At 40.1% G+C, this 11025-nt stretch overlaps 1 protein-coding gene across 5 annotated transcripts in view; it reads right to left on the bottom strand.

Moving 5' to 3' along the window:
* adam23b (ADAM metallopeptidase domain 23b) overlaps nt 1–11025 on the bottom strand; it is a 28627-nt gene that overhangs the window by 7593 nt on the left and 10009 nt on the right. For all 5 annotated transcript variants that reach the window (XM_017302330.1, XM_008398670.2, XM_008398678.2 and 2 more), the window contains exons 5-23: nt 10384–10466; nt 10196–10259; nt 9074–9146; nt 8741–8817; nt 8520–8585; nt 6399–6467; nt 5993–6159; nt 5707–5791; nt 4793–4880; nt 4055–4106; nt 3241–3340; nt 3084–3155; nt 2909–2995; nt 2732–2812; nt 2567–2617; nt 2420–2483; nt 2234–2339; nt 1030–1149; nt 746–914 (exon numbers count right to left, since the gene is read on the bottom strand). In XM_017302330.1, coding sequence (XP_017157819.1) covers nt 746–914; nt 1030–1149; nt 2234–2339; nt 2420–2483; nt 2567–2617; nt 2732–2812; nt 2909–2995; nt 3084–3155; nt 3241–3340; nt 4055–4106; nt 4793–4880; nt 5707–5791; nt 5993–6159; nt 6399–6467; nt 8520–8585; nt 8741–8817; nt 9074–9146; nt 10196–10259; nt 10384–10466 — 1674 coding nt within the window. The remainder of the gene's footprint in view (nt 1–745; nt 915–1029; nt 1150–2233; nt 2340–2419; nt 2484–2566; nt 2618–2731; nt 2813–2908; nt 2996–3083; nt 3156–3240; nt 3341–4054; nt 4107–4792; nt 4881–5706; nt 5792–5992; nt 6160–6398; nt 6468–8519; nt 8586–8740; nt 8818–9073; nt 9147–10195; nt 10260–10383; nt 10467–11025) is intronic.

The raw sequence follows: 11025 nt of genomic DNA on the forward strand, positions 1-11025 counted from the left end.
GAGCTGGAGTTCAACTTAGCACATCTGTGGTTGTGCCCAGATGGTCAGCTGGTTGAACATCGGCTACCATATCTTATTTATACAAGAAAAAAAAACACTTGAAAATATTTCACGTTTCAAAAATGACTCATTAAAATAAGTGTTTTCATTTAAGCTGTTTGGCAAATTTGTTTTAGTCAAATTTACCATGTGAATAATCATATTGGCCCATGTTTGTTCTCAAATTTGTAAGTCAACTCAGGTTTTCAAACTCTGACTGTGTATCTCTGACTCTGTTCTACATCTTGCTGAAGGCCCCATGGTGACATTTTAGAGGTTTTGGAGACTTCTTCTGGTATCCTGCTGTCTTTTCTCAGAGTGAACTTTGCCATGACGGACACACCTGGGTGTCCTGGCTTTGAATCTCCTCCAAGACTATTTTCCATATAGTAAAAAAGTTGATGTAAAATTATTTTCAGAGCTCTTACCAGATTTATAAGCATGTAAAACCGTACTTTTTAAGCAATAATAAATGTGTGTGTGTGTGTGTGTGTGTGTGTGTGTGTGTGTGTTTATTATTTGTCATTCAGTAAAACTGTCGTTTTCTCATGTCTGCCTGGACAAAGTTGTGATATTTCAAGCAGGTTCCACATGAGACCAAAGTCTGAGAGCATGTATTGTGTCATTCCACTAACCTTGTAACAAAAATAATTTATTTCTCCAGTTCATACTAAAAATAACAATTACTGGATCCATTGAGACTCACCCCATGGGCAGAGCACACCTGTCCATTAGGCCCGATGGGGCARGTGCTCATGTTGAGTGACTGGATGGGCAGACACTTATGGTCAAGGCACATCATTGACGGCCCACAGGGAGTCCCATCCTCCACGTAGCCTAAATCGGTGTCATCGTCCAAAAGGACGTGGGCACCACTGGCAGGACGAGGTGAAAATGGAGGAAGAACAGAATCAAATATTGTCAGAAAATTGTCCCTGTACACCTTGGTTGTGGTGTTAAACAGGGCTATAACAAATCGAAAGTGTTTACGTGCACTGTATCACGTTGCCTTGGTGGTTGAAGGAGGTGGGAGTGATGTCTCCTTTCATCATTCCAATGCGCGGTGTTCGCCCCACGTTGGTACACAGAAGATAACCACAGAACACGTCACTGTAACAGAAAAGCAGACACAGATTTTTTAAAACAAAAAACAAAAAAAATGTTTTATTGTCTCTAGCGGCCTTTATCTGAGAGAGATCAGGCAGGAAAGTGGGTAATGAGARAGGGGGGAAGACATGCTGCAAAGGTCATCAGGCCGGGACTCGAGCCAGTGACGGCCGCGTCAAGGACTAGGGCCTCCGTTCATGGGTTGTGTCACCGCAGCACCCCCAGCTCTTTAACCTGAATGACCTAAAGTTCAGGTCACTCACCATTGAGTTACCTCACTCCTCATCTGACTCACCAATTTCCCGGCACCACGTCCCACCAGGAAACGCCTGGTGGYGGATCGCGGTTCAGCGAAATCGGTGAGTTCCCAGTGCAGATTGTGCTGCTGAGCACCTACAAACTTTGACAGAGATTGTTTGTTAAAGASTCTAGGAAGATGCCATTAACATCTCAACCTTTCTCTTTATTGGATCARATCAAACCTGTCCATTATACCACTATAAACTCCAAAGTGTAAAATATAATCAAACACAACCACAAAAAAAAAAAACTCTGCACACATTAAACAGAAATACCTAGACTAAAGCCAGTTTCGATTAGTTTGATACATAGAGTTTAGCTAGAATAGTATACAGTGCAATCCTGGCTTTAAAATGCACCATTTGTTTTAAACTTTTTTCCTCCACTTAACTGTCCATCAATATGCTCGAACACAGAGCCATACATACAGATGGCCAGTCAGCCACTTCAGCAGTAGTTTTGTGGGTCAAATGTTTGCTTGAGGAACTAAACATTTGGTGTTCATTTGAATAAAGTAATAATGATCAAAGTGAAAAGAAATACACTATTTGAAAATATTACTATAAATGTAATAAATCTATAAAATATATAAATTACACTTTTTGAATCGACTTATATAACAAAATTAATTTTTAATTATATTAAAACATACTGTTCGATTCTGACTTAAAAAGCACAGTTCCTCAACAAAGAGAGTTGTTTGGTGCCCCCTTTTGGGGAATTGTAAAATAAGCAGAAATTGAATTTAGAGCTGAGAAGCTGCAGTGTCTCTGCCTTTGTGACTCACTGCTTGCTACACTGGATCCATCGGTCCCCGTCTTTTCCGCAGTTGCCCTTTTCTGTCCCCTCCGTGTTCAGCTTCTCGTAGCAGAACTTCTCTGAACTTCCAGCCTCTGAAATAAAGAGGCGACAAATGACCATAATCTCTTTTGTGGATCTCCACAGGCTTAATCTAGAATCAACGCAATCTCACTGGATCCCCAGATGTATTTGCACTGGTTTTCTCTTGTCTTGCATTCTCCAGTGTAGCAGCGACCCTTCAACATAGGAAAAAGGGTAAATTAACATTTTTAKGTGGCTGCTCTTGCTTCATAATCACACRAAAGCCTTCTTCTCATACCTGGTTGACTTGACACATGTAGCCGTCTTGTTTATGCAGGTTGGGTGGGCACTACAAGGTCATAAACAAAGCACAGCTTCTTAGCAATCCTCCTCAACACATAATTTTTTTTTTTTTAAATAATGTAAAACAAAAAAACAAAAATTTTGCAAAAGTAGAAAACACCTGTCCAGAGTCTCCAGTGCAGGTCTCTGAGATGTCGCAGTCATTCACAGCGTAGCGACAGCTGTAACCACGTGGGTAAAACTGGTAAGAAATGCAGAAAACCATTAAGGTTTGTTTTTGTTTTTTTTTTCCCCAAATGAACCCCAAACATTCTGTGTTTTATAACCAAACTCATACCAGACATGTGACGTTGCAGCAAGGCCCATCACTGCAGTGCGCTCCATTAGCAAGCGAACACTTCTTGCAGCAGCCCTTGTGGCAGTCCTCAAGATAAAAAGAAGGTTTAATCTATCTTAGCAAATCAGGTGACAGCAAAAGTGCAGAACAAAGCAAGAGAAAAATAAAAACCTACTGATCTCAGTCCACAGTCACACTCCTCTCCAACTTCTACATATCCGTTTCCACAATGAGCCACCTCAAACAGCTGCCAAAGCAAGAAGAGACAGCATGAGGCAAGCATGGCAAGAAGGACAGGTAAGGAAAGGGGAAGAAGTATGTGTGCACCAAACCTTTGTTGGTCTGTTAAATAGACATGAGCCTCCACCTTTCAAAAGAAACTCCCTGTAGTCGGAGATGCTGCATTTGGAGAACCTCTGTGGATGTTGGACCCTGCAGCCGCAGAAAACATCCGTTTGATGTTAAACAACAGCAGCGTCAATATTTCAAAGTACAGCCAGAGAGCTTAAAGATCTGCTTTCCTTCAAAGACATTTTCAATGTGCACTTACATCAGAATGACGTCCTATAATTTATTAATGTGTTTCTAGACCTAAACCATTCAGTGGCACATCTTGTGGATTTTTTATATTGCTTGCTTGCACTGTATTCATAGCTGAGGTGAGCCTGCATCCAACTCCCACCTTCTCCTTGGAGACTACACAATGTAAGAAGAAACTATAGAAACTTTCTATCAGGAAAAAAAATGGCAGAAATAAAAATGTCCCTGGCAGTACCTCAAGGAAACACTTTGAACACACTACTTCCTTATGGARAAATCAAAAGAAAACAAAAAATATGGTTTATGCTTAGGAACAATTTCCAGAGGTGTGAAGGAGCCATGTTCATCTGTTCAACTGTGTACCCAAGCACTGCCTCAGTTAGATATGAGCCAACAGTCTGTGGACACAAGATGTTGTCCGAGGTTTCCCTTTAARACTCCGTAGACATGCACAGCAAGTTGAAAACTAAAAAGTGAAAATCCTCACATAGCTAAACTCTTGATCACTGTACCACTGCGAGCGCATAAATAAAGCATTTGCTATGATTTCACCCTGACCTCTCTCTCCCTCTCTTGTGTGTATATGCATGCGAATGTTAACATTACCCAGTGTCCTCCATTATGCAGCCGCTCCAAGAGCTTGCACACCCACACTCTTCTGCAAGWCGAGAGCACACAAAAAACAAACACACACATTTACCGGAGGATTTGGATTTCTGAGGGAATTTACTGAGTAGCTTTCTAAACTTGTTTTCATGATTTTGCTCACAGCATATTTTTAAGTAACCAGTGTTGGAACCGTCAGGCCCTGTGTGACCCTTTGGCCTCAAGCGCCTGGAGTGAAAGTGTCTTGTTTGGCGACTTTTGAATCATCTATCCAAATTTTGCATGTCAAAAGATTATGCATAAAGGAACTWTTTTTTTTCACAAAGTTCATCAACCATATTTCAGGCAAAATTTAATAAAGAAATTATTAAATAAATAATGGTCCTGATTCAAGCTTTTCAATTGAAGCAAAACAGCCTGAAATTAGAGAGAAAGGACATAAAGAGACCTAAGAGGGACTAAAACTGATGTAACAGGAGTATTTTTTCTAAAGTGGAAGTTGAAACTCAGTGAAAGTCTTTTCGGAAGAGGAGGAAACCTCTGTGGACTCTTAGACACAGCCGCTCGCCTTCTTATCTGACCTTGACCAAGAGGACTGAGAATCTACACTGTTATCACTAACTGAAATACCCCATTTATCTATAGACTACTGTTTTCTAAACACTTTAAATGCTAGGAAAAAAGTCTGGTCTTTCAAGTAAAGTAGCGGTGGGCAAACTAAATGTGTTTCATGTATACTTCTCTTGGCTGCAGGGTCCCACTGGATACCCAGGTTCTGTGCCAGACTCTGAGACAGAGACACGAACATGGACGAGGTGGTGCCGTACTGTGGAGACAGCAGTAAGTACAGGTTGTACATCAGCATGTTCGTAGATACACAAGCAGATATTTGTGAAGCAGAAGAAAACTGATGCACCATTTCTTAAAATGTTTCACAAAAAATATCTGGAAAAAAATTTAGCCTGCATTTGTATTTAGCTGCTGTCCAGTTGAGTTCTGATTTTTAACCTTGCCTGTTTGGGACCCCAAAAAATGACTTCAGTTGTTTCTGCTTTAAGGATATTCTGACCCATCCATTCATGGAGATTACTGACTCAGTGAAGGGGAGTGGACTATGGTCAAGTGGTCAAGTGGTCAAGTGGTGTCATTTAAATATATAAAGCTCTGTGTCAGCATCATAGGTATTTATTCGTCATGCACTCCACAAATCTGCCCAGAGTGGCAGAAAAAAAATAAAAATAAAAAACATAAAAGGTCCTGTTTCCAGTTTGCCATAAGCAACATGTGTAAGAATGTGTTTTGTCAGATGAGATCAAATCTGCACATTTTGGCTGACATCCAATTACTATGTGTGGAGGAAAACTAGCATTGCACATCCCCCTGAGCACACAATGACCTCAGCATCATCCTGTGGAGACAGGGGAGCTGGACCAAGTTAAAACATACACCCAAAGCTGCAAAGGATCTGCTCAGAGCAAAATATAGACATGAGCTGTAATGGAAGTGCTTCATTCTCCTTCCGCTTCACCATAATGCACCACTTTGTGTTGGCTGATCAAGTAGAATTTCCATAAAACACAAAACTATTTGTGATTGGAATGCGTTCATTGGGTCTGTAGTTTCGGCTGTGGCTGTATCACAGTAAATCTGACCTCGTTGACCCCCACTCCTCGGCTCACGGAGCACATGCCACCAAAGTACGCGGCGCTGCTTCTCCTGTAGTGGAAGGTCACATTTCTGCAATTGGGACAGAATCAAAAAAAAAAAAAAAGTAAAAGATTAGCATCAAGCCAAAGATAAAACCATCTGACGACATGTGAATAAACAAGGAGTTCTGTTTTGGGGCAGATAACTATTTATAAAGCTTACAGCTTAAATGAAATGAAAATAAATAAATAAGAATCAGTTCCCTTCTATCTGGCATTACAAACAACTTACGAGAGGAGCTGCACGGAGTCGGCGTGCAGCTTGATGCTCTGCTGGCGATATTTGGAGAAATCTCGCAGCATTTCCAGCGGCTTCACACCTATGGGGATCTGATCCTTGTCTGTCCAGATCTCCAAAGCGACGAGCACCACACGAGTGTGCAGCTGGTCTTTGAAGATCTGTCATTGAAGTGTGCCATGAATGGAAGCAAAGAAAAAAAACAAAAACACACACACACACAGATAGAGAGCAGCACGGGGTGGGGGGGGTAAGAGAAAGCAGGACAGCAGGGGTGAGTTTGGATTTAGAACACTGAGAGCAGGGGAGAAATTGTTGAAAATAAAACACAATCCTTGTGGTGACTGCTCTAAATATTGTGCAATGCATTCATGAAAAGGTAGCTACAGAGGGTACTTACGCCATCAACAAGATTCACCACTGATTTCGCAAAGTTTTTTGTGTGCTGCTTGTTTTTGTGTCTCTTATACTGCGGAGACAGAAAAAGGACACATGATGGTTCAGTTACAGTGCGACTTCATGATGCACACACGCGTTTTCAGAGACAAAGCTCCCTCTTGTGGGGGACAAAGAGGCAGGCCTGAAATATTAATGAAGGGATGCAGGGCATTTCCTGACATTTAATCCTTTTCAACATTTCCTGTCTCAGGTCAATAAGGATTACTTCTGTGTTCCAAGCATGTAAAATGTCAGAGAAATAGGGAAGAATCTTTTTTATTAAAGCTTTTATTTATTTCAGCCACTTGCATGTACTTCCTAAGTGCATTACTTTTAATTTGTTTTAATTGAAATGCTTCTGGCGTTGCACTCTTAGAGCTTCTCACAAGAGGATTTTTGTCCTTTTCTTCCTCAGTTGTCAATGTAAATTAAATTTGAAATTCCAACGCTGACAACTGTTCATTTATTTCAATTTTGCATGTTTATTTTTCTAAAAATTTAACTTCAAGATCCAGAAACGTAGTTTTGGCAAGAACCTGCAACATGTAACCTGCAGAAAACAAAACAAAACTGATATTTTAAAATCTACTCTAAATAAACATGTAATTTATTCAAATTTGTCCACAGCTGCATACATTTCCATTGGTGTTATAAGTTAAATGTTCAAAATTGCATAAAAGGGACACCTTTAAAATAACATTAAGCAGATTTTTGGGTGCTATACTCAACTTGAATTTGCCAGTGAAATCTGAACTAGAATCTGAGACGATAACACAGCCAAGTCGAGGTGTGGTTAGAGTTACAAGCCATAAAACCATATAGATTTACCAATTGTAGAGATGCTAAGTACTTAAGGACCATTAGTAATACAAGCCAATACAGGTCAGCCATATTGAATCTGACCTCGAGAGACTCTGGTACAAATTGAATACACCATTAGTTCATCTTACGGTGGCCTACTTTTCAAGGCTCGCCAACAACGACCGCTGAACAATGTGTGTTCAAAACTTTTAAGATTAAATCCTAGCTACATTCTCTTTCTTGATCAGGTTTGCCAACAATAAAAATGAGTCTAATAAATCGACCACAGCGGTGGAGGACCAAAATGTGACTGCTGCAATTTATGCACTTGGGTTATTGGTTAGGTTATGGTTTCATTTGCAAAAACCTAATTGTCACTTACAATTATTGCTATTACAGAGGACTTCACCCCACCTATTTATGGTTCAATAACTGCATCTACACAAGGGTGGTAGACAGTGCTAAAACCTTCCTCCTAGCTCTGATTGGTTGTGTCTGACTGGGAGCGGTGCATTTCTGTAGATGGCAATAATGCCACTGGGAAGAGATGGAGGAGCTCAATTTTTTCACATATTATCTCATACCATACTTTCAAGACATAGTAATAGTTTTAACAAATATGCTAAAACCATATATATTTTTTGCTTTACATAAAAGTTGTATACTGCTGTAGAGAGTGTCTTTGGAGTAAAAATTCAGTAAACTTGAGTGGGGTGATAGTCTGTTATGTCTCCAAGCTACTGCGCTCATATTACATTTTTCTGGACCTTCATCATCGTATAAATCAGCATAAATCTTCACCTAATAACTCGAATAGCAGCTGGGCATGCTGTTGATGCTGCTTTCTATTTTTAAGCTTTTTTAGATATTTCTCCATGACAGTCATGAAAATAATAAGTCTGACGACAACTGAAAAGAAAAGGTTCTGAAAATAATCAATTAGGCTAATTAAGTCTATACATACATACATTGAAACAGTTTAAGTTGAATATTATAGTGTTTTTTTTATGTAAGTATGAAAGATGCTACATTTATGAGAGCCACACAGACACATTCGCCCACACACACAAAAAAGGGGAACTCCAACCTCAAATCTAAGCATGCAAAATGTCACGACAGGGCTCCAGAGTAGGACAAAAAGAATGAAGTCAGTTTATGCCTTAGCTTTACATACAACCAAACTTGTGACTTCTACTGTATAGTAGAAGCTTAGGAACAAAAACAAAATGAAATTAGTCAAAAGAATGGAATTTACACAACTGCCTCCAGTAAAACCACATACCATACTGTGGTCACTAACAATCATGATTTCCAAATACTTCATCTCCTCAAAGGCGCTACGAGGCATCTGCGAAGCAAAACAAACAATTACAAGGCAATTGAAAACATGTAATTTGAGGTGGTGCACCGCATGTTTAACCGTGCACAGACTAATCTAAATTCATTGTTGTAAACACGAGGGACGGTGATCTAAAAGTGTTCCATTGGTTCAGAGGGACTCACTGCTCGTTTTTTTCTGCGCCTCAGCCAGGATAACTCATTTAGCTCGGAGAAGAGGTCCTCCTCCCCGTCCTCGTACACTGCAAACACACATAGGCAAACAGTGACAACTCAACATAAACATGTGAGATATTTACCACCATGTAGGCTTCAAGTTGTGCATTCAGGCCAGCTGGGATGGGCTTTTACTGGGGTACTTTCCTAGAACAAATCTAAGTCATTTCTCATCTTCCCCAGTGTGTTAAGTAACAGAGAGCCAGTGTTGAGGGTGTGGTGCTGGTCATGGGTGGAGGAGTGATGGACAAGCTTATGTAAGGTGATAAATGACAACATTACCCTGTTCTTCTGAACCATGGTTGGATAGAATTGAGGCTGCTCTCTTTATTTTGTGAGGCCTTGCAGCTGTATCCTGCAGGATGGAAGAAAACATCACAATAGGAACTCAGACAGGCAGGAAAATGTGTTTCTTCGAAGCTATTGCAAAAATAAATGTGGAAAGCTGATAACAGCAGAACAATGTGGGAAGTCAACAACGGGAATAAAAACAGAAATAGGGGAATTTTTCATAAGAAACAATCGAGTAAATTGCCAGATGTCTTAGATTAAACAAGATTACAGTGAATCATAGAAATGCTTTAACGTAGGGAAACATAATCTTTTATTTTTGTGCACAACGTGCTGCTTACAGGATTATTGCATTTCTGTTTATTCATCCATTTATTTGTTGATTTTCTTGCAGGGGTGAACCAACATTTTAGAGGGCCCTATTCAGAATTGGACATGGGGGCCCCATCTCCAACATCAACAATATTTCTTCAAAAATGTCCAGCATTGATTGCAGCTGTGTTTAGCTAACACTCTGGGATGTCATAAATTACTAGTGAAGAAACAATAAAAGTCCAAAATAATTGAAGAATGTGTTTTTCTTCACTCCAAACTTCCCCTCATTTGACATTATTTTTTTAAATTATACATAATAATAAATTCTCTCAAAGTCTAAGTTACGAATGTTGATATTGCTCTCAAGTATTGAACATTTTTCTCCATGAGATTACAATTGCATTGCTCAAGTGAAATTAAATTCAAATATTTTAAATTTGCTAATAGTATAAAAAAATTAAGAAAATTTGAAAATGAGTTTTCTCCCCATTATTTTATGTACAAATTAAATGTTTTGTATTTAACTCTATGAGAGACGTCAAGAAGTCCTGTGGGCATAGAGCCCATAGACAGCAGATTAGTTTCTTCCACCCCAAATAAATAAAGCCTTTGTGGAACTGTTTCCAACAACGAAGCAGATTCAAAACTAAATAGTGTCACACTGTTTACTGTATTTCAATTTCCAACTAAGGCGCTGAAAGATGCTATTAAGCAGTTTACAACTACAAATCACTAATAAGAGGTATTTGTGAGATCTCTGACACATTGTAGGACTTCTATGCAAATGCAATAACTTACAATTAAGTGAGCCTGGTGTAAGGGCTCAATTAGATATGCATGGACTCCATCGTCAAACATCCCGCTGCCAGGGCAGACAGAGAGAATGGAAAAAAGTAAAAGAGAGAGGCCAGTCGATAATGAGGAGAGAGCAGAGTGCATTGAGCTGTACGAGCTATTCTTAGCACACAACTTTGCTGTTCACTTACTGCAACCCATTGCAGGTAGATAAGGCCACGTGGGAGTTGCTGCTCCCCCTCACCTGGCCGTGGTAGTAGCAGTGTTCCCCGCCCTAGGGAGGAAAAACAGTACAAATGCATCACCAAAATAAAGCAGCTTCACTGTGAGATCCCTCTAATGTTCACGCAGGTCTAAAAGTGTAACAGATTGTGCTGCAGATGTCAGTTTGGCCTCCTTGCAGCGCATTGCTGCAGGGGGTCTCAATCTGTGCTCGTTAAGGCGTAAATTTAATACTCTGTAAGGCATCTCCTGGCTCTGCTTGAGACTCAGCTGTTCAGAAGCTCTCCTCCTTTCCTTCAGCAGCTTTTTCTTACCTTCTCTCATACTACTTTATCTATCTCTCAGACTGCACTGATACTGCAGAGTGCTTTTTCCTTCCCCCATCATGTGACCAAAGCTCCAGCAGGAGGCTGCAGGGAAGTGAAACCCTGCTGATTCAGCCCGAGTGTGCCCAGCCCAGCCAGCTCTGTGCCTGAATCAGCAGCAGCAGAAACCAAGCACTGAACCCTTCCACTAATCTATCTATCTATCTATCTATCTATCTATCTATCTATCTATCTATCTATCTATCTATCTATCTATCTATCTATCTATCTATCTATCTATCTATC

Source organism: Poecilia reticulata, linkage group LG2 (genome assembly GCF_000633615.1).
Source record: "Poecilia reticulata strain Guanapo linkage group LG2, Guppy_female_1.0+MT, whole genome shotgun sequence".
In the NCBI taxonomy this organism is placed as follows: Eukaryota; Metazoa; Chordata; class Actinopteri; order Cyprinodontiformes; family Poeciliidae; genus Poecilia; species Poecilia reticulata.